The following is a 23,539-nucleotide window of genomic DNA, read 5'->3' on the forward strand; positions in this document are numbered from 1 at the left end:
TTTATAACATATAGGCTTTCCCATTGATATGAGATATCAATCCTCTGGTCCCACTGACAGCACACCCACACCTGTGAGTTAGGCAGTGGCATGTTTCCCATGCCACTGGACTAGAGAACCCCTCTGGCATGAATGGCTGGAGAATTTCGGTCATGATGCAGATGTGCTGGCGTTGGACTGGGTTAAACACAGTAAAAAGTCTGACAAGACCAGGTTTAAGTCCAACCGATTTATTTGATAGTACACTCACTAGCTTTCGGGTTAGTCCCTTCGTCAGGTGAATGGAGAGTTCTGGCCTCAGACAGAGCATATAAAGCACAGGCAGTTTACAGATTACTGATTAGAACAGCAGGTTAGGTGTAAAGATTCACATTCTAATCAGTAATCTGTAAACTGTCTGTGCTTTATATGCTCTGTCTGAGGCCAGAACTCTCCATTCACCTGACGAAGCGACTAACCCGAAAGCTAGTGAGTGTACTATCAAATAAATCTGGAGAATTTTGGCCCAGTTGTCTGCTTATTCCATCAGTCTGTTTGCCTTTTTGAAGTTCAACACTTATAAGTTTTGTGTCATCCATAACTTTTGAATTTGTGCCTGTATACCAAAGTTTGCAATATATATCAGGAAGAATACGGGTCCTAACGCAGGCCCCTGGGAAACCCCAATATAAACTTTCCCCAGTCCAAAATACAACTGTTCACAACCACTCTTCCCTTTTATTCGGCCAGTTTGGTATCCATGTTGCTGCTGTCCCAGCTATAACATAAGCTTTAACTTTGCTCACAAGTCAGTTATGCAGCATTTTGTCAAATGTTGTTCAACAGAAAAATAAATGGGGAGAGATCCCCAGAATTTGACAGTCCTGTATAGTTAAATTCACGTCAAATTTCCTTTTGTTTTGTATTTGAACAGATATCAACAGACAAGATCATCTGTGTCCCTGTGCCAGAAGGCTTCTCAATGATCACCATGCAATGGAACAAAAGTGCTCTTAAAGATCTTAAATTAAATAGTTTTGATTCTGGATTTAAGACCGACTTGGATCGTGAACAATATAATTTAATGGATCAATATTGTTATGATCATGCAATTCAGTGGTATTCAAAATATTTCCCATACATAGCTATCATTCACACACTTGTGTTTTTGATAAGCAGTAACTTTTGGTTCAAATTTCCAGGAACAAGTTCCAAAATTGAACATTTCATATCGATCCTTGGAAAATGTTTAGATTCTCAATGGACTACTAAGGCACTTTCAGAAACTGTTTATGAAGATTCAGATCTACAGATCCCACAAAGAACAGTTTTATCAACTGAACCATCTGTATCTTGCTCTTTAAATCTACAACCGTCTTCTGATACTGCCCTGTTACTGGGACAAAAGGAATCCAGTAATGACAGGTTATGTGAGAATGAAGCCCAAGCATCATTGTGTAAACCTCCATCGAAAACTTTCAAAACTGTTGGCGGTGGTGTTTATGGTCACGCTGCAGTGAAAATCCTCGATAAAAAAGAGGGGGAACAAGCAAAAGCATTGTTTGAAAAAGTCAAAAAATTTCGTCTTCACACAGAAGAAGGTCATATTCTTTATATGATGTACATAAGACAAACCATTTTGCGTTCTGTTCAAACAATTCTCATTCTTGCCTATTTTGTAACTCGGATTCCTCAAATGAAACACATTGTCCACTGTGTAGATAAAATTCATATCACAGGCTTCACAGAATTTTTCTGCATCCACGGTCTTTGGAGGATATTCAGGATGTTGTCTATTGTGTATGTAGTTGTCATCTTCATTTATTGTATAACCTGTATCTACACATTGTACTGGATCTTCTATTTTAAACTTAAGGAATATTCGTTTGCATATGTCAGAGAAGAAACTGGAATTGATGACATTCCTGATGTAAAGAACGATTTTGCTTTTTTGCTACATCTGATTGACCAATATGATAAACTGTATGCTAGGAAGTTTGCTGTGTTTCTATCTGATGTCAGTGAAAATAAACTCCGTCAACTAAACCTAAGCTATGAGTGGACACACGAGAAGCTTCAGCAGCGTATTGTTACCAATGAAGACAACAAGACTGAATTACATCTCTTTATGCTACCTGGCATTCCCAATAATGTTTATGATATTTATAACCTGGAAGTACTAAAGTTAGAATTTATTAAGGATGTTTCTATTAGTGCAGCCATTTCGCAGCAGACTTCACTCCAAGAACTATGGGTCTATAACTGTATAATAAAGGTAGAAAATCGAGCACTTGCATTTTTAAAAGACACAATAACAATTTTGAGAGTTCGGTTTGCAAATGCCTATGAAATACCCCAATGGATGTACTGTCTGAAGAATCTCCGTGAACTGTACCTGGAAGGAAATTTATTAATCGACAATAAAACTTCCATTGCCCTACAATCTTTATGTGACTTAGAACGTCTTAGATCTCTGCACCTGAAGTCCAATGTCACCAAAATACCAGCAGCAGTCATTGATGTTGCCCATCACCTGCAGCACCTCACAATCCACAATCAGGACAAAAAGTTCAGCACCCTTAATGGCCTTAGGAAGATGCTTTGCCTGTCTGTTCTAAAGCTGTATAACTGTGATCTGGAGAGAATCCCAAGTGCTATATTTAGTTTGAGCAATCTTCAAGAATTGGACCTCAAAGACAACAATCTGAGAACATTAGAGGAGCTGGCTAGTTTCCAACATCTTCGCAAACTCACCATACTCAAACTTCACCATAATAAAATTACACAAATTCCTCTTTACATTGCCAAGGCCAGCTCGCTGGAAATGCTTTATTTAACGAAAAATAGTATCACTTTCCTTCCACCAAATCTGTTTAAACTCAGCAGGCTACGACATCTTGAAGTTGGTCATAATAATATTACAAGCATTCCCACTGAAATAGAACAACTGGAGGACCTTCATTACTTTGACATTGAAAGCAACAAAGTATCTGAGCTTCCTTTGGAACTATTTTATTGCACAAAGCTTAGAGTGCTGATACTTTCACACAACCTTTTGACTTCCATTCCGCCGAAGGTGAAAAATTTGACACACCTGCGACAACTAGATCTGAAAGGGAACAAATTACAATATTTGCCACCTGAGCTGGCAAAGTGCCAGTGTTTGAAGAGGAGTCAACTGAATGTGGAAGAGGACATTTTCAACACTCTCCCATATGATATCAGGGAAGAGTTTCTAAACAGAGATTCTAGGTGAACAAAAACTAAACTTCAATACTTTGATTAAGGTTAAATGAATTATTTTCCTCAGATTTTTAAACAAATCAGAAGTGTACTGTTTAAATAGATTCTTGTGTTTATTTTCTTCAAAAATGACATCTTTTTCAAATCAGATCCTTCACTTTTATACTACCTTTAATGTAGTGAGATATTTCAGGATGAACACCCTGTCTCAAATAAGAAATGCTAATTATATCAGACAAGGAGTTAAGGGAGGCCAAAGAGAAAAAGAGTTTTCTTCAACAGGCAGTAAAGTGTGGAGCCCTTTGTTTGTTAATGTTCTGCCAAAGAAGAAGGAATGAAGGCAAGGGGAGGTAGAATAGGAAGAACAGGGATCAAGCAGAATTCATCGACTTCTCAGAGATGGAGGAGGAGTAGGGAGAAACGGAGGGATTTCTAGAAGTGGATGGTAAGTTCAATGTTTTAGTGAACGGGGGAACCAATGGAAACTGACAACAAATGACGTATTGTGAAGCATGACATGTAAGCAACAGAGCTTTTGAGAAATGGCATCTGTGGAGACTGAGATGCTTGATGAAACGGTTGTTAGAGAAATCTGGAGGTGGCAAATCTGTGGTTGAGGGTTCAATAGCAGTCAGCAGAGACATTTGGGTGGATAAACAGGCAGTTTTAGTGAAAGATCAGATGGTAGGATTATGGGATGAGAACAAAGGGTAGAATTAAATTGATAGTCATAAATTATGTTCCTCTAGTTTGATTTTATGATTTTTGCCAACAACAGAAGATTCTAGTTTATCCATAGCTTAATGGGCGGCATGATAGCACAGTGGTTAGTCCTGTTGCTTCACAGCTCCAGGACCTGGGTTCGATTCCCGGCTCAGGTCACTGTCTCTGTGGAGTTTGCACATTCTCCTTGTGTCTGTGTGGGTTTCCTCTGGGTGCTCCGGTTTCCTCCCACAGTCCAAAGATGTGCGGGTTAGGTTGATTGGCCATGCTAAAATTGCCCCTTAGTGTACTAGGATGTTTAGGTTAGAGGGATTAGCGGGTAAAATGTGTAGGGATATGGGGGTAGGGTCTGGCTGGGATTGTGGTCAGTGCAGACTTGATGTGCCGAAGAGCCTCTTTCTGCACTGTATGGTTCTATGATTCTAATGTTAGACAAACAGCTGTACAGTGTGCAGACTGTATATGGAGCATGTTTGCAGAAGATGTCTGTTGAGGGAAGTGTACAGATAAGGAATCAAAGTGTGTGCAGTACAAATGAGGTGGCATTGAGGAGAAACCAATTCAAGTCTTACAGGTAACACTTGGAAGGTAACAGTGTGGTGGGGTTTTCAAGGTGGCCGGGCACCATCAGAAATTTCAGACAATACAAGACTCATGAAGCCAGTGTCTCAGTTTAAAGACATAACCATTATTTAGACCAGTGCCGCTAGGAGAAATCATCAAAGGGTCAGGGCTACTCCCAAGATGGAGCAGCTAGACGTCTCCAATTAGTTCTGACATATGCAATCCAAAACAGATCAATTTCTGATCAATTACTCCTGCCTTTCATTAGCTTTAAATCAATCATCTTCAATATACATAAATCAACAATAATACCTGTCTTATACCTTAGCCAATCACATCTTACCCTCTGGCATAGTGGCATTTCATTAGTCCTTAGAATCTAGACTTATCCTCCCATTTTGGCTAATTCAGTATCCTGTATCCCTTAATAACCAGACACCAACCACAAAGTTCAAAGGATACATTCCCATAAGTTCCTCTACCGGTCACTGCCAAACCAGATTAACGCATGATTCCACGACAGGGCATGCATCCATCTCATTTGGACAGTGAATAAACCCTATTCATAAAGTCTGATTAAGTGTTCTGATGTTCCTTCCATTAGAAACTCTGCTGATAAAACTTGCATATTCTAAAGGCTTCAGCATTCTTTTCGAACATGACTTTGTCCTAATGCCCTTTACCATGAAGCTTTGCAGCAAACTGCCTTCGACTAAAGTGAACAATGATTTTTTAAAATACATTAATACATTCAAAATATCAGTATATGTGCTTTTAAATCACATTCACTTGTTTATCTCTCACTGCATTTCATATGTATGTAAACTTCTTTCTTGTTAGCTTATAAATCTATTTTAAAATTATTTAACAGCAAGTTGACATCCATGGCACAGATAGTGATTCACTTTAACTTCCAAAGAGGAGTGCCACGTGACTGGTTCTCATTGTGTAATATCCTTCTCTTTTCTTTCAAGGCAGCCTCTGAAGTTTTAAGCTTTTTTTAAAGTTTATTTATTAATGTCACAAGTAGGCTTGCATTAACAGTGCAGTGAAGTTATTGTGAAAATCCCCCAGTCGCCATTCTCCAGCACCTGCTCGGGAACACTGAGGGAGAATTTACCATGGCCAATGCACGTAACCAACACATCTTTTGGACTGCCCACCTCTTAAGGACTCAGGAATGTAATGTATGCTTGATTGAAAGTTCTGACATTCAACCAATTGACTTTGACAGTCTACTCAGTGAACCATCCAACAGGATCTATCATCTCCTTTTCTTATGGGGTCACTGGGACATTATGTACAGAACATTACCTGATGGGCTTGTTTTCAAAGGTGTTTTCCTGCATAATTTTTTTTACAAGGGATAGATGGTACAGCACAGTCCAACTAGCGAACAATCTGCAGCAATGTGGCCAGATCTACTGTTCACAGCACCAGGGACAGGTAGAACTTCAGCACATAGTAACATTTGGTGTATGTGTAGTGAAGGTGCATGCAGAATTTGTTGCAGCAACACAAAAGTGGACATTAGAATGAGGATGCATTTGAGAATGTGTTTTTCATGCTTTGTCCAGAGGTCTGTATACTGTATTCCTGCAAAGGTAATCCATTTTTGACCTCTAGATAAAATGGAAGATGGCTCGGGTGATTGCCATGGCACAGGAGGGAGGAATGGACCAGACCTGTGCCACGTAAAGCAACACTGAGAGTGCATCATACCTGCTGACCAGGTTCTTAATTGCAATGGAGAGGAAGCATTGCTCGTGCCTGTCCAATTTTTGTTTTGCTATAGCTACATACTCCTTTTTAGTGCACACCCAAGCCATGCTAAATCATAACCTCAGCACCTTCAGGTAGTCAGACATAACTGTGAAGGGGGTCAAAGGATCAGGCAGCTCAGTTCCCACAGAACATAGCCTCCCTCTTGTTACAATTTACTTTGGCTCCAGAGGCCAATTCATACTAGTTGCAGATTCTTATCAGTTTGCACACAGTGAATCCAAGCAGAAGATGGTGATGTTATCCATGTACAAGGAGGCTTTGATCGGGCCTCCACTGTCTGCAATGGTCACCCCTCTTTTGTCCACATCTTTCCTGATGGACTCAGCAAAAGGTTTAAACAGGACAGGGAAAGAGGAGAGCCTTGCCTGACTCCAGATGGGAAAATGTCTGATTCCCACCCACTGATTAAAACTACACTACTGAGGTTTGTATAGAGCAGTAAAATCTCCAAAGACTCTGTGACTCACTCTTTTGAAAATCAAAAGAGCTTTGACGATGAGTCAGGTAAGCCACATTTAAGTCACCAGCATTCAATGGGTCGGTTATTGAAAACATGAAGACTCACTACTCAAAAAGAAAAAGCAGTAAAATGGGAAAATAAGAATACTGGCCTGAACTGGTTTTGTATACTTTAAAATGGAACCCCAGTAAAATGGGGAAATATGAATATTGGTTACAATTTTTTATTCCTTCTGGGCAGTTTCATTTTATCAGGGAGGCTTCATTAAAACCCAATGAATTACATGGAAGTGGTATCTTGAATAATTATGAGATTCTTGCCAATAAAAGGTGAACTTCCTTCTCGCTTATTCTCCTGCTACTGACATTGGGAGTTGTTTTCTCATTTGCAGGATTCTGGCAAGCAGCTTTCCGCATGATTCTCTGAGCCTATCCACTATCTTGCCCACTGTAGTGAACTCCACAAAATCTAGCCCATAGAATCAAACTGGAGGTCTGCCTGCTTTTTGTAGCTCAGTACTACATCATGAAGTTCATCCATGCAGCCTGTTGAGAATATACATTTTTTGGGTGGAATGGTTAAATACAATGTGGATGCAAATTTTAAGCATAGTGCTAAAGAATATAATGGGAATTAAATCCCTACTAATTTTTCAGTTTTGTTAATTAGTTTTCCAGTCGACTATTCGGTTCACAAATTTGTTATGTCCCATTTTGAGAGGCAAGCTTTATTTGTTTTTATAAATTTGCACAGTATTGCTTCAGATTCCAAAATTTGAGATCTGCATCTGAATCTACATACCGTTAGCAAGGGTTTCAGTGTAAGTGATGACTCTGTGTCACCTCCAAATCCTGACTCGCCACCTGCAGGTTCAATGCTTGCTTTTTCTTAAAGACAGTCATAAAGCCGAATCTTATGTCATTTTTAAATCCAAGTTGCAATTGCATACTGCCCTCAACTGTCTTGTTTGAACTGCATAGGTTTAAAATTGATGATTTGACGGCTTTTTGAGCATGTGAGAGATGACTGAGAAAGTTGTCAAAGTTTGATCTCATAATTCAATTGCCCAAAGTCACAGTTTTACATTATGTTTTAAAATTAATGTAAAGATATTTATGTGCGCTATTTAACAATATTTAATGTTTGCTTTTGTACAATCTAAAATATAATTATTGTTTGATTTTAGATAACCATCCCACAAACAAAATTTGGTAATTTTACAGTTTCCACAAAGAGTTTGCAGAAGACTCGGACTATAAAATATATTGCATTGAATTTATATTTCATATGAAGCCACATCCTATGCTGTGATCTTTGCACTGTGCAAGGTTGAGTTATTGACATTTCTCTATTGTACATAAAAGCTATAAAGCCATACATAACTATATATAGAATTAAATGTTTATGGCAAGGAACTTTTTCCCTGAGAGTTGGATGTGTAACAGACTGTAATCTCTGATTTGATGGAGAAAAAAGGCAAGTTTCTGAAACTTTCAGTTCTATGTTTAATCTGGAGTCTTTGGTGACTTAGTAACAATATTTGTCTATTGTGGTACTTGTCCACGGAAGCCAGCAAGATCCCATATTTGATCTGGTACTCTGCTGTCAGTTGAACAATAATATTTAGTTTCCAATTTCCTGGTCTATTGATGGGTGTTACGAGTTCAAAGATTACAATCGTTCTAGTATAATGTCTTTATTGAACTGAATATGTCATGGCTGCCCCAGACATTCACTCATGGTGAAGATCACATTAATACAGCAAGCCAGGTAGGACACTTAGTAATCATTGCATTTCAAAACCCAAACATCCCCCTTGCTGTAATAAACAACGGATATCATGTGTAACAGTATATTACCCATTACACCACAACTGTTCTCATGCATTAACAAACTGTTTATTATTGTCAATCTCTCCACATGCATTGCATACATAGTCATTAAACTGAGCAGGTCTCTGGTTGATATGCGTACGTATCATTGGCTGTTCATCTGGATGATATTCTTTTTTCAGTCCCATGTCACTTGTTGTTGCCTTGGTAACTCACTCCATTTCTGTTGTTGGATACTGGTGGACCTCTGGGAGTGATGGTTGTTCTGTGCAGCTGGTGAGATCTCATATTCTTGATGGGCCACCAACAGTGAAGAAATGGTTTCTCTAGTTCATAAATCACTGGTTGTTTACATATGCCTGCGGATGCAGAGTTATCACCAGTCGCTCAGCTCCACCATGTGTGATTCAGGTGACAACTGCTCAATGCATGTCCTAAGTTACCAGGTGATCTGACTCCTGTTGAGAGCTTTGAAGGTTTGCACTCTATTGGCTGTCCCATGCTCAACTCTGGCAATAGTTTGGCAGTCTTATCAAACAAAATTTGACTTTCTGAGATTTCATTTTGAATTTTCTCATTCATGCCTCATTAGTTTTTTTTGTAATTGGACTAGTTTGGGTCTGACACAACATTAGTCTTTGGTCTGGGCTACTTTCCATGCCTTCGGTCGGTGTGTTTCTCCATTCAAGAATTGCTTTGTATGCATTTGAAGCTTGCTTTCAAATGTACAACTATGGGCCTGATTTACCATTTTCATTCAGATTCGACTTGGAAATCTGCTTTCATGCACCCCCAAATGCACTTAGCCTGAAAAAAAAATCGCGGGTCTGTATTGCGCATTGGGCGGAGCTTAGCACCCATAGCGAAACGATCGAAGCTCTGAACTGACATGCGCAATTAGAAAAAAATGTCAAAATCGCACTGCTGTCACATCACTCCCGGACCACAAAAAGCAGATAAAGTAGCCCGGGAGTGATGGTCCCCACAGACATCGTTCCCACCCCTACAACATAACTTTCCCCCTTATCCACCCACCTCCCCTCTACCCTGACCAATCGTGACCCCTTGCCTCCTTCCTCCTGCACCGATCGCCCGCAGAGTGGCAGCAGACCCACTCCCCACACCAGCGATCCATCTGGCCTCCCTCCCAGTATATTTCACATACTCACAGCACATGCACTATTATAGCTGTGGAATCCCTTCTCTCTGCTGCCTGTACTTGCACAATCCACCGAGGTAGATATCCAGGCTTTTATTGAAGTTGTGTAATGAAACATGTAGATGCGTGTACAAATAACTGTTCCTTGATTCAACAGCCTTTGCAATTGTGTTTAGGAACAGTCCATTTGCAGTAAATTCTAAGAGCTGCATTTTCAAGTTGATGGGAATTAGAAATGTGATGGGATACAATTAACCCCCCCCCCCACCCCCAAGAGTGATCAGGCACCGCCCCCCCCCTGCCCCCAACCAGACAACAATCTGCTTCCCCCCTGCCCCCACCAGACAATGATCTGGCCTCCCGCTTCCCTCCACCCGACCCCTCCCACCAGAGATACATCTGATCCGCCTCCTCCTCTCTCCCCCCCACCAGACAACGATCTGGCCTCCCTCCTCCCCACCACAGATACATCTGACCCACCTCCCCCCTCCCCCCTCCCCCACCAGAAAATGATCTGCCCCCCCCCACACCACCGATCTGAGTTGGAAGCTCTGAACTTACCTCTTGAGCAACTGGAATGCCCGAAACAGAGCTTTGCTGAGCATGTTGGTTAAATGCACACAAATGCATTTAAGTCACTGTTGCACCCATTTTGGGTGTGAATCAGATCGCAGCCATTTTCATGCCTTGGTAAAGTGGGCTTCTGTGCAGACATGGGCACAGATCGCGTTAATGGCCTCACACCCGACTTTGCCATGTTTTCACGCCCAAAAAATGGGTGTGATGCAATGATAAAATCGGGCCCTATGTCTCTTTCTGTATTTGAAGTCAGCTGGCCTACCTCTCAGTGGCCTAAGTAGTAGTCTACAGTGACAGGATAATCAGTTCCTGCTATAGTGGAAGAACTTCATCATCGTCCTTCTGGGAAGTCATGCATCATTAACAAATCTCTCACTTGTTTAGCTTGGTACTTGTTAGAAGCACCACACTGGCTGGTGAAGTCTTTTATTTCATTGCTCATGTTTGGCGAAAAGAGCATTCTCCTGCTTTCTGCTGACTCAATTTCATTCCTTAATGGCTTGCATGGATGTGCTAAGCGTCTCTCCTCATCTTAGGGATAATGACTCTATCCTTCATACAGGATGCCATCTTGTGTTGTCAATTAATCTCAGTATGCCCTATATGCTCTTTTTAAAATCTGTATTCAAGGGATGTGAGTGTCGCTGGCTGGGCCAGCATGAACTATTGCACATCCCTGAGGGCAATTAAGAGTCAACCAAATTGCTGTGGGTCTGGAGTCACATGTAGGCCAGACTGGATAAGAATGGCAGATGTCCTTCCCTTAAGGACATTAGTGAACCTGATGGGTTTTTACAACGATTGACAATGGTTTCATGGTCATCATTAGATTTTAATTCTGGATTTTTATTGAATTCAAATTTCACCATCTGTTATAGTGGGATTTGAACCTGGGGCCCCAGAGTAGTATCCTGGGTCTCTGGATTACTCGTCCAATGGCCTCCACCGCGATGTGTCCTTGATGCTCTCAGGCCATCCTTTGATCACTACTACTTGCAGCATTTGAAAAGTTGTATCTTCTTGGTAGTTTGCTTGTTTTGAACAAAGTCAGATTCAATGGGCAGCATTTTCCACTCCACCCCCCCCCCCCCCCCCAGTATCATGTTTACTGACAGTGGACACGGTGTTATTGGCTGCAAATGTCTACAGTTTTGCGTGATTTCCCCATCCTGCTGCCGTGGATTCTGCAGGGAGTGGGGGAGATGAAAATGTCTCTGCTGGATTGATAACTTGTACAGCATGTTGAGATGCTGCATCACGTTGAATCTGGAAATTTCACATTCTGTTGTAGCATCCTTAACTTCATGAGAAGTGCAGCTCTTGACAGCACATCAATAATATGTTTCCCTTGCTTGTATTTTACATCAGATGATGTCTCTATTAATTCGATTCTTTGCAGATGCTTTGAAGAAGATAATGCTTTGAAATGGCTTGTGGTCAGACTCCACTGTTATTTTGTCTCTCCCAAGCAAGTATTGAGTTTTTATTTTTTAAGTTTATTTATTAGTGTCACAAGTAGGCTTACATTAACACTGCAGTGAAGTTACTGTGAAAATCACCTAGGCGCCACACCCTAGTGCCTGTTCGGTACACTGAGGGAGAATTTAGCACCAAACTGGGAGAAAACTGGAGCATCCAAAGAAAACCCATGCAAGGAGAATGTGCAGAGTCTGCACAGACAGTGACTCAATCTGGGAATCGAATCCAGGATCCTGGTGCTGTGAGGCAGCAGTGCTAACCATTGTTTTACCGTGCTGCCCTGATGAAAATACAACAGTGCTCAAACACAATAGCCAGGAATGAGCACAGTGCCATTCAGTTTGCATTAATGCCAAGGATGCAAATGCAATTGGTTGTCCTTGCTACATTAGAGTTGATCCACTGGTACCACACTGCAAGGTGACTTTATCAATGTCGCCATAGTACTTCAACATTGGTGTTGTCTTTGCTGGTTGTTTGATTTTAGAAAACACTGCTTCTTGTTCTTGCCTCAATGTCACTGCACATCCATGGCAGTGACCTGGGTAATGGTTCACACTGCAATGAATTAGACAACAATTTTGCTAAATAGTTCATGAATCCAACAAATCTTTGCACTGCATTCACATCTGTTAGTTGCTGCTATAGGTCTCACCTTATCAGGATCTGGGCAAAGTCCTTTTGCTGTTACATAGGAACATAGGAATTAGCAACACAAGTTGGCAAATTCATCTCTTTGAGCCTGCTCCACCATTCAATCAGATCATGGCCGATCTCTCGCTGGTCTCAAATCCACTTCCCCACCTGTCCCCAATATTCCTCTTTTCCTTTTTTTAAATTAGGAATGTATCTATCTCCTTGAAACCATTCAGTGTTTCAGACTGCACCATGCTATGGGGCAGCAAATTCACCATCCCCTGTGAGAAGTAGTTCCTCCTCATCTCTTTTAAATCTACCACCTCACAACCTATAACTGTGACCTCTTTTCCCTATTGCCCCATAAGAGGAAACATTTGGTCTGCATTTACTTTATCAATCCCTTTTAAAATTTGATATACTTCGATCAGATCTCTTCTCATTCTTCTAAACTCCAGTATGAGCCTAAACTGTTTAATCTCTCTTCATATGTCAACCCTTTCATCCCTGGAATCAGTTGTTAGTACATGAGCCATGTACTTTATAATTGCAATTTTTTGTTGCTCAGCTTCAGGTTCATCTCTAGCCTTTCTGTTAAATTCTGATTGTGATCAGCTGTGGCTTCTTCCACATCAATAGACTGGTAAATCATCCACTATGGCTTCAACTCCAGAAAGATCACAGGCTACCTCGTGCAATTGATATTCTTCTGGAGTTGTGGAAACACCAAATGGCATACACAACTATTTGTACCTCCCAAACGGCATCCAGAACGTGGTTAGAAAGCTGCTGTTTTTGGCCAGCTTCACTAGCCAGTAACTATCCTTTGTTTCTAGGGTAGTAAAGATCTTTGCCATGGCAAATTGTGGCAAAATGCCTTTAATGGTTGGCCTGGGGCAGTAAGATCTCTTCAGTGCTTTATTTTGATCCTTTGAATCTAAGCATGCTCTCAGCTTTTTAGATTGTTTCACTAATACCACGCTGCTAATCCAGTCTGTGGAATCTTGGAATAGAACCATAGAATCCCTACAGTTCAGAAGGAGGCAACTCGGTCCATCAACGTTGCATCGACCACAGTTCCACTCAGTCCCTATCCCTGTAGCCCTATATATTTACCCTGCTCGTTCCCTTGACACTAAAGGGGCAATTTACCATAGCCAATCACAACTTTGGACTGTGGGAGGAAACTGGAGCACCAGGAGGAAACCCACACAGACACAGGGAGAATGTGCAAACTCCACAGTGACCTCGGGAATCAAACCCAAGTCCCTGGTGTTGTGAGGCAGCAGTGCTAACCACCATGCCACCCACTTTATGCTGTCCAAGGTGTTATTTTCTTGATAAAAGCAAATTACTGCTATCTGAAACCAAAAGAGAAAATACTGGAAAATTTCAGCAGGTCTGGCAGCATCAGTAAGGAGAGAAAAGAGCTGATGTTTCAAGTCCAGATGAGCCTTTGTCAAAGCTAAAAGACATAGGAAGATATTTACACTGCAGGGGGAGGAAATGAAAGATGAATCTTAGCCACAGAAACCAGGGCAAAAGACTGCTAATGGCAGCCCACAGAGAGGACAAAGGGTGTGAATGACCAAATGGCAGGGAAGCTTTACTTCGGTATTCACGGTGCAAAAAGATCCTGGTGGTTGTAGTGCAGGCTTGCGGCGGGCTGAAAAGCTTGAGTGTGTGGACATTAAGAAAGAGGATGTGTTGGAGCTTTTGAATAGCACCAAGATAGATAAGTTGCCGAGACTGGATGGAAGGTACCCCAGGTTACTGTGAGAGGCAAGGGAAGAGATTGCAGAGCCTCTGGCAATGATCAGTGGAGACAGGAGAGGTTCCGGAGGATTGCGGATGTGGTTCCTGTATTCAAGAAAGGGAATAGAGCTAGCCCAGGAAATTATCGACCAGTGAGTCTAACCTCAGTGGTTGGTAAGTTGATGGAAAAGATCCTGAGAGACAGGACTTATGAACATTTAGAGAAGTATAGTATGATCAAAAGTAGTCAGCACGGCTTTGTTAAAGGCAGATTGTGTCTTAGAAGCCTGCTTGAGTTTTTTGAAAATGTGAGTAAACACATTGATGAAGAAAGAGCGGTAGATGTGGTTTATATGGACTTCAGCAAGATGTTTGATAATGTTCCCCCATGCAAGGCTTATTGAGAAAGTGAGGGGGCATAAGAACCAGGGGGACGTTGCTTTGCGGATCCAGAACTGGCTTGCCTGCAGAAGGCAGAGAATGGTTGTAGATGGGTCTTTTTCTGCCTGGAGGTCAGTCACCAGTGGAGTGCCCCAAGGATCTGTTCTGGGACCCTTGCTGTTTGTGATTTTATAAATGATCTGGATGAGAAAGTGGAAGGATGGGTTGGTAAGTTTGCTGATGACACGAAGGTCAGAGGTGTTGTGGATAGTTTGGAGGGAAGTCAGAAGTTGCAGCGTGACATAGATAGGATGCAAGACTGGGCGGAGAAGTGGCAGATGGACTTCAACCCGAATAAATGCGTTGTGGTACATTTTGGCAGGTCAAATGGTACGAAAGAATATAATATTAAGGGTAAGACTCTTAGCAGTGTGGAAGACCAGAAGGATCTTGGGGTCTGGGTTTGTAGGACTCTCAAATCAGTTTTGCAGGTAGAGGATGTGGTTAAGAAGGTGTATGATGTACTGGCCTTCATCAATTGAGGAATTGAGTTTAGGAGTTGGGAGATAATGCTGCAGCTGTATAAGACCCTGGTCAGACCCCACTTGGAGTATTGTGCTCAGTTCTGGTCACCTCATTACAGGAAGGATTTGGAAGCCATAGAAAGGGTGCAGAGGAGATTTACAAGGATGTTACCTGGATTGGGTGGCATGCCTTATGAGGATAGGTTTAGAGAGCTTGATCTTTCCTTAGAGAGACAAGAGATGAAAGGGGATCTGATAGAGATGTATAAGATGATGTCAGGTATTGATCAGGTGGACTCTCAGAGGCTTTTCCCCAGGGCTGAAATGGTTGCCACAAGAGGCCACAGGTTTAAGGTGCTGGGGAGTAGGTACGGAGGAGATGTCGGGGTAAGGTTTTCACTCAGAGGGTGGTGGGTGAGTGGAATCGGCTGCCGTCGGTGGTGGTGGAGGCAAATTTGTTAGGGTCTTTTGAGGCTTCTGGATGAGTACATGGGACTTAATAGAACTGAGGGTTATAGGTAAGCCTAGTAGGTATGGATATCATCAGCACAACTTGTGGGATGAAGGGCCTGTTTGTGCTGTAGTTTTTCTATTTTTCTATGTTCTAATTAGCAATAATCCAATCACAATTACTTTGTGCTTGTTTCATTATATCTGATCAGCATGAAAGCGTTATAGTACAGCTCGTTTCTATGGATCACTCCCATTTTCCAAGTATAGATGTCTGATTTATGTGCTTTGCCAGACTAATGACCTGTGACGGCTACTCTAAAACTTTTGTTCCTCAGTCTTTGTGATTTTTAAACTTGTGTGACTATTAGCCCTTTTGCAGCTCAAATCATTGTCTCCCCACAGACTGTTCTAGAAATAGGGGGGAAACAAGTGTGTGCCGTTACTCCCATCTGCTGCTGGTGAAGACCCCTATTGCACGCTTTGTCTCTTTGGTCATCTTGCACACGAGAAACTGTCAAGATAAGGAACAATCTCTTAAAATACAGGACAGTTGGTCACGCCTCTGTGTATTGATTCTGTGCAGGAGTTAAATGCGTTCATTCAGTGTAGGAAAAGCCTGGATAACCCATTCATATAGTGTAACATTCTTGCTGGTAATATTGAAAACGATTAGTAATATTACATGCTAACAAGCGAGTGAAAACAAATTGTTTACAACAATATTTTGAATGACATTTGCTGTTAAATGAATGAGTTTAAGGTTAGTCTAGTTAATTAGCGAAAGATAGGAACCGGGGGAAAACTAAAGCCGGGACGTCGGGGGAAGAGTATTACGGACACGCACCGGGAGCCGGGGGAAGAGTAAGGAGGGGACATCGGGAGCCGGTGGGAAGAGTAAGGAGGGGGCACCGGGAGCCGCGGGGGAAGAGTAAGGAGGGGACACCGGGAGGGAAGAGTAAGGCGGGACAGTGAGTACCCGGGGCCGGGCAGCAGGCGAATGGACATGGACGGTCTGAGAGGAGCGAGTCGCGGCTGGGGAGTCAGCGACACCGAGGGACTGAGAGGGTCCAGCCGGGCCTGGGGTTCTACAGAGTCAGATAGCCTAAGAGGTAGGAGCTGTGCCCGCTGATATTCGGTATTTTGCTGTGGAGGCGGCGGCATTCCGAGGCCCCGCAGTGGGGGAGAGGAGGCGGCGGTGGCCCTGGGAGCGGTGGAGCCGGGTCTGTGCCGCTGTGGGCGCTTGCAGCCGGAGGGGCGGCGCAGCTGATTTAAAATGGCGGCGGCGCTGAGCGGGCGGGCGGGGCTGTATGTTTGTATGGAGAGGAATCAGCGCTTCTCCATCCCCCAGAGTGTGTGCTACAGGCTGTGTAGCTACAAGCAGCGCCGCTTCATCAACCTCCGCCGGGCCGCCGCCATTTTGTCAGCGCAGGATAGCGGATTCTCCTCCCGCGCAGCTCCCCATTGCCATCGGCTGGCACCCCGCTCGATCCTACGTTGTAGCGAGCGCCCCGCCCGTCGGATCCCAAATTGTAGCGAGCGCCACGCCCGCCCGCCGGATCCCAAATTGTAGTGAGCCCCGCGCCCGCCTGCCCGCCGGATCGTAAATTACAGCCAGCAGCCGCTCCTCAGGCTGCCTCACAGCTTTTCGTCTCATTCTGGATTCACGTAATAATTCTACACCATCTCTTTGTTCCGTTTATTTACATTCTGAGCACCTCTGGAAAATATGATTCAATCCAGTGTTTCATTCCGGGTTTCAAATCAATTAATGAATAAGTACTTACTTCAGTTGCTGATTAACTGCTCAGTTAAGGCTTATTTAATTATAAGATCAAATACGAGTGTTAAAGTTTTGAGTGGCTTCCTAGGGCAACTCATCATAGAATCCCTACAGTGCAGAAGGAGGGCATTTGGCCCATTGAACCTGCACCAATAACAATCCCACCTGGGCCCTATCCTTGTAACTTCTGCTAATCTCCCTGATGGTAAGGGACAATTTAGCATTGGCAATCCACGTAACCAACGCATCTTTTGAAGTGTGGGAGGAAACCCACCTGGACATGAGAACGTTCAAACTCCACATACTCATCCGGGGCTGGAATTGAACATAGATCCCCGGCAGTGTGAGTTAGCTGGCTGATCACCATGCCGTCCCTGTAATTACATTTCAAACTTCAAGTTGAATAACTGGTTTTAAAACGTTATTTTTTTATTTTCAACTTTTTTAATCGATGTAGCTTTTTGCATGTGATTCAAGGATATCCATAGCATAGTTTACTGTAATTAAGAGTTTTGATCATAAGAACATAAGAAATAGGAGCAGGAGTAGGCCATCTCACCCTTCGAGCCTGCCCCGCCATTCAACAAGATCATGGCTGATCTGAAGTGGATCAGTTCCACTTTCCTGCTTTCTCCCCATAACCCTTAATTCCCTTGTCTATCAGAAACCTATCTACTCGTGACTTAAATATATTCAGCGAGGCAGCCTCCACGACTTCAATGGGCAGAGAATTCCAGAGACTCGCCACCCTTTGAAGAAGTTCCTCCTCAACTCCGATCTAAACTCTCCCCCCTGCCATTTTGAGGCTGTGCCCTCTAATTCTGCTATCCTTTCTAAGTGGGAAGAATCTCTCTGTCTCTACTCTATCTATCCCCTTCATTATCTTATACGTCTCTATAAGATCGCCCCTCAGCCTTCTAAACTCCAACGAGTACAGACCCAGTCTATTCAATCTCTTATCATAGGCTAACCCCCTCAGCTCCGGTATCAGCCTAGTGAACCTTCTCTGCACTCCCTCCAAGGCCAATATATCCTTCCGCAAATGTGGCGACCAAAACTGCACACAGTACTCCAGATGCCGTCTCACCAGTATCCTGTACAGTTGCAACAAGACCTCCCTACTTTTATATTCTAACCCCCTCGCTATAGAGGCCAACAATCCATTCGCCTTGATCACCTGCTGCATCTGCAAACTGGGTTTTTGCGATTTGTGCACAAGGACCCCCCAGCTCCCTCTGCACCATAGCATGCTGCAGCTTTTCGCCTTTTAAATAATAATCCCTCCTGTTATTATTTCTACCAAAGTGGATAACCTTACATTTGCTAACGTTGTACTCCATCTGCCAGGTCCTCGCCCACTCACTCAGCCTATCCCGATCTCTCTGCAGACCTTCCGCGCCTTTGACGCAATTTGCTTTTCCACTCATCTTTGTGTCATCAGCAAATTTTGTTACCCTACACTGAGCCCCCTCCTCCAGATCATCTATGTAAATGGTAAACGGTTGAGGCCCCAGCACTGATCCCTGTGGCACTCCACTAGTCACCAATTGCCAACCAGAATAGCACTTATTGATTCCAACTCTCTGCTTCCTATTAGACAACCAATCTTCTATCCATGCTAACACCTTAGCCCCAACTCCGTGCACCCTAACCTTTTGTGAGGCACCCTATCAGATGCCTTCTGGAAATTTAAAAACACATCCACCAGTTCCCCTCTACCACACTAGTCACATCCTCATAGAAATCCCATAAATTTGTTAAACACAACTTCCCCTTAATGAATCCGTGCTGCATGTGCTTGATCAGGCTTATATTAGTTTTCCCTAGATGTAGTATGTGAAATGCTGAGCCAAAAGTGGGAATTCCTACATTGCAAAAGGAGGACAGTCAGCTTATCAAGTCTGCACTCGCTCTTCGAGACCATCTTATCCAGGCCCATTCCTATAACCCCACGCATTTAGCACAGCCAATCCCCGGACCTAAACATATTTGGACTGTGGAGGAAAATTGTATCAGTTGGAGGAACCTACGCAAATACGGGGAGAATGTACAAATTCCACGCAGTCACCCAATCTGGAATTGAACCCAGGTCCTTGGTGCTGCAAGATAGCAGTGCTAACTTTTGGAATGTTGGCACAGACTCAGTGGGTCAAATGGATGCTATGGCCTTAAAAAAATAAACACCAGCTACTGATTGATATGATCAGGACCGTTTCCCCGAATTCAGTATTGCATACAGGTGCGCAATTCAGCAATATGTTCCTAGGTATTTGTTAAAAATAGCCCCTGCCACAGCTGATCTCTTGAAAGCTTCGTCCACCTCTCTTCATTTGATTTGTTATTGTCACATGTCTGTATATTGCTGTCCTGACCAGTCTCCTATTTTCCCCCTCCATAAATCAGAGCAACCAAAACTGATGGTTGCCTGATACATCAAATCCCATTCCTTGTCAGCTCTCTGCTTGCTGCCTTCCTTTTGTTCCTGGTCCAGCAATGCATCAATTTTCAGGTTCTCATTCTGGTTTTCTTCCATCTCTCTCCTCCTGATATTCTTCTAGCTTTTCTCTGTTCCTCTGATTTTGGCCTCTTGCTCATTCCAGTTATCATTCCATCTTTGACAGCAATGTCTTCAGCTCCCTTGGCCATAAACTCAAAAACACACACTTTCTTGTCTTTTAAGATGTCCCTTTCAGACCTATTTATGTGTTTGAGCAAATCTTTGGTTACCTGCTTGAAAATAAATCTCCTTGTATGACTTGCTGTTAAATCTTGTTTGGTAATCCTTGGGATGTTAAAGGCACCATGTAAATGCAAGTTGTTGTTGACTGCCTGAGACTGAAAGAATTTTGTCTGTACCGAGTCCATTTCTAAATGGGATATTCATATGCAAATGGGTATTTCTGATTGAAGACCCTCTAATGAGCACCTGGAAAGAATTATAAGCATGAAATTGCAGTGCCTTTACCCACTTTCGAGATTGAGTAACAAGGAATTTATTTTGAAATGAATGAAATCAAAGGTTGGCGGTCTGTCAGCCTGTCACACCTATTTTGACAATTGTCGTTGAGAGCTGAATAGGGATGGAATAGTGATGCAGAGAGAGATGATGTTTCTTAGCATTGTGTTTCGATATGAGTTTTTGTAGCCATTACCAGCTCTCAGTAACTCCCCGCCCCACCAGATTTTTGTGTTTTTTTTATTGAGTCTTACCAGGATTGAGATTAAAATTGGGCATTAAAAGTATGCATGTGCAACACCTCATTTGTGGGACGGATTTCAGGAAATTCTTCACACTGTGGCAATATAAGAATCTTTAAAAGTTTTCATTCCCCCTGTAGGGCATTGGCCATTAGAATAGCTTGCTGCAGTGTAGTTTTCATAAAACATAGAACACTGCAGTACAAATAAGCTCTTCGGCCCACAAGTTGTGCCGATCACATCCATACCTACCAAGCCACAGAACTATTTGTAACTCCCAATCCCATATACTCATCCAGAAGTCTTTTAAAAGACCCCAGTGAGTTCGCCTCTGATGACAGCCGATTCCACTCACTCACCACCCTCGGAGTGAAAAATTTACCCCTAACATCTCTGATGCTAAGACATCTTCATGATGAGCATAGTTTAAAAAAATCTTTATTTGGCTGTAAAGCATTTTAAAAGTTTATTTATTAGTGTCACAAGTAGGCTAAAATTAACACTACAATAAAGTTACTGAGAAAATCCACAAGACACCACCCTCTGGCAGCTGTTCAGGAAAATTTAGAATGGCCAATGCACCTAACTAGCATATCTTTTGGACTGTGGGAGGAAACCGGAACGCTCAACCCACGCAGCCATGGGGAGAATGTGCAGGCTCCACACACACAAACACATGCACACGCGCGCACACACTGACCCAAGCGTGGAATCGAACCAAAGTCCCTGGTGCTGAGTTGTTGTTAGACCCCAGAATAGACATGTTGGGTAGCAAAACTTAGTATTTTCATGAACGTTACAGACATTGCCTGTTGTCTATTCACAAACACTCAATACAAGGGTGTGGAGAGTCTGCAGAAGGATCTAGATAGGCTGGGCGAATGGGCCAGGAACTGGCAAATGGAATTTAATGTTGGCAAGTGCGAGGTGGTCCACTTTGGTAGGAATAATGGTAGGAAGGACTATTATTTACGTGGCGAAAAACTGCTGCAGGCGACGGTGCAGAGGGACCTCGGGGTCCTTGTGCATGAGTCGCAAAAACCCAGCCTGCAGGTGCAGCAGGTGGTCAGGAAGGCGAATGGGATGCTGGCCTTCATAGCGAGGGGGATTGAATATAAAAGTAGGGAGGTCTTGCTGCAGCTGTATAGGGCATTGGTGAGGCCGCAGCTGGAGTACTGTGTGCAGTTTTGGTCGCCGTACTTACGCAAGGATATTTTGGCCTTGGAGGGAGTGCAGAGGAGGTTTACTAGGCTGATGCCGGAGTTGAGGGGGTTGAGCTATGAGGAGAGGCTGAATAAACTAGGCTTGTACTCGTTAGAGTTTAGAAGAATGAGGGGAGATCTCATTGAGACATATAAGATGATGAATGGGATGGATAGGATAGAGCTGGAGAGACTCTTCCCGCTCAGAAAGGACAGTAGTACTAGGGGGCACAGCCTCAAGATAAAGTGGGGTGCGGTTTAGAACGGAGTTGAGGAGGGACTTCTTCACTCAAAGGGTGGTGAATCTCTGGAATTCTCTGCCTGTTGAAGTGGTGGAGGCTGCCTCGCTAAATATTTTTAAGACGCGGGTTGATGGGTTTTTGATAAGCGAGGGGATTAAGGGTTAGGGGAGAGGGCGGGAATGTGGAACTGAGCCACGACAGATCAGCCATGATCTTATTGAATGGCGGGGCAGGCTCGAAGGGCTAGATGGCCTACTCCTGCTCCTATTTCTTATGTTCTTATATTTCTGGAACAGAGCACAGGCTCCATCTAGTGATCATTGTGGGTGGTGCTTTCATTTTGCTTGTTATGAAGTTCTGATACAAATGTGTATAAATTTATTTAAAATTATGTGGAAAGGAAACAAGTAAAACTAGTGGTTCCACTTTTACATTTTGCACATTTCTGGTATCACCCTACAATTGTTATGATAAAATGATTGCCCTAGGTTAGGGAGTATTCTGTTGTCTTTGAGAAATGATGTGGGTATGCCAGCGTTGGACTGGCGTAAACACAGAGAAATGCATACCATAGCTTTGCTAAGACATAGTTCTTGTGAATATGAAATGTTTGTTTACTTTGCTGAAGGGCAGTAGCCCAACAATAATGTCTCTGGGCTAGGAATTGAGGCCTGGCCTGATGATCCAATCCTGCAGTGCAGCCAGGGAATTTAAAATCAGTTAGTTCAATAATTCTGTAATAATGAACTAATCTCATTTAATTATGACCTTGAAACTCTTGATAAAACCCTACCTGGTTCAGTAATGTTCTTTAGTGAAGGAAATCTGCCATCCATACCTGTTTGATCTAAATGTGATATACTATTAACTGCCCTCTGAAATGGCCTAGCAAGCAGTCACTCCCTTCCTTCCCCACCAGTGAATACATTTCTTTAAAAGTGCTGCCCTGTGATGGGTCTTGAGTCAATATCTGATATTGTTAGCATCTTTACTTAATGCTACTACAAGGAAGTTCAGGATCTCCACATTTACAAATGTTCAGAACCTTGTTGACAATTCTTATGCAAATGAATCCACCAGTACATGAACCATAGAGTATTTGGATTCTGACAGGTATTTAGTTGAAGAGGGTGGGTAGAGCCTGGCTGTATTTCACACATCAGATTGTACACAAGATGAGATTTCTTATATTAAGCAACATAGAAACTAGAAGCAGGAGTAGGCTATTCGACCTTTTGAGCATGCAGAGAGAGATGATGTTTCTTAGTGTCATGTTTCGATACGAGTTCTTGTAGTCATTACCAGTTCTCAGTAACCCCCGCCCCACCAGATTTTTGTGTTTTTTTTTGAGTCTTGTTAATAGGATTACGAGATTAAAATTGGGCATTAAAAGTATGCATGTGCAACATTTCATTTGTGGGACTGATTTCAGGAAATTCTTCATACTGTGGCAATATAAGAATTTTTAATTAAAAGTTTCCATTCCCCGTGTAGGGCATTGGCCATTAGAATAGCTTGCTGCAGTGTAGTTTTCATGATGAGCATAGTTTAATAAAACCTTTATT

At 42.8% G+C, this 23,539-nt stretch overlaps 2 protein-coding genes across 3 annotated transcripts in view; both read left to right on the forward strand.

Moving 5' to 3' along the window:
• The window catches only part of LOC145348303 (volume-regulated anion channel subunit LRRC8C-like), a 29,258-nt gene extending 26,023 nt beyond the window's left edge, over positions 1 to 3,235 (forward strand). Inside the window, exon 3 of the mRNA XM_080196504.1 lies at positions 914 to 3,235. Within this exon, the coding sequence (XP_080052630.1) occupies positions 914 to 3,235 (2,322 nt within the window). The remainder of the gene's footprint in view (positions 1 to 913) is intronic.
• A 13,265-nt stretch (positions 3,236 to 16,500) lies between these two features.
• znf326 (zinc finger protein 326) overlaps positions 16,501 to 23,539 on the forward strand; it is a 37,405-nt gene continuing 30,366 nt past the window's right edge. For both annotated transcript variants that reach the window (XM_080195194.1, XM_080195196.1), the window contains exon 1: positions 16,501 to 16,661. In XM_080195194.1, the coding sequence (XP_080051320.1) occupies positions 16,550 to 16,661 (112 nt within the window). In that variant the 5' untranslated portion in view covers positions 16,501 to 16,549. The remainder of the gene's footprint in view (positions 16,662 to 23,539) is intronic.

The sequence above is a fragment of the Carcharhinus amblyrhynchos genome, chromosome 9 (assembly GCF_965287045.1).
Source record: "Carcharhinus amblyrhynchos chromosome 9, sCarAmb.v2.hapA, whole genome shotgun sequence".
Classification (NCBI taxonomy): domain Eukaryota; kingdom Metazoa; phylum Chordata; class Chondrichthyes; order Carcharhiniformes; family Carcharhinidae; genus Carcharhinus; species Carcharhinus amblyrhynchos.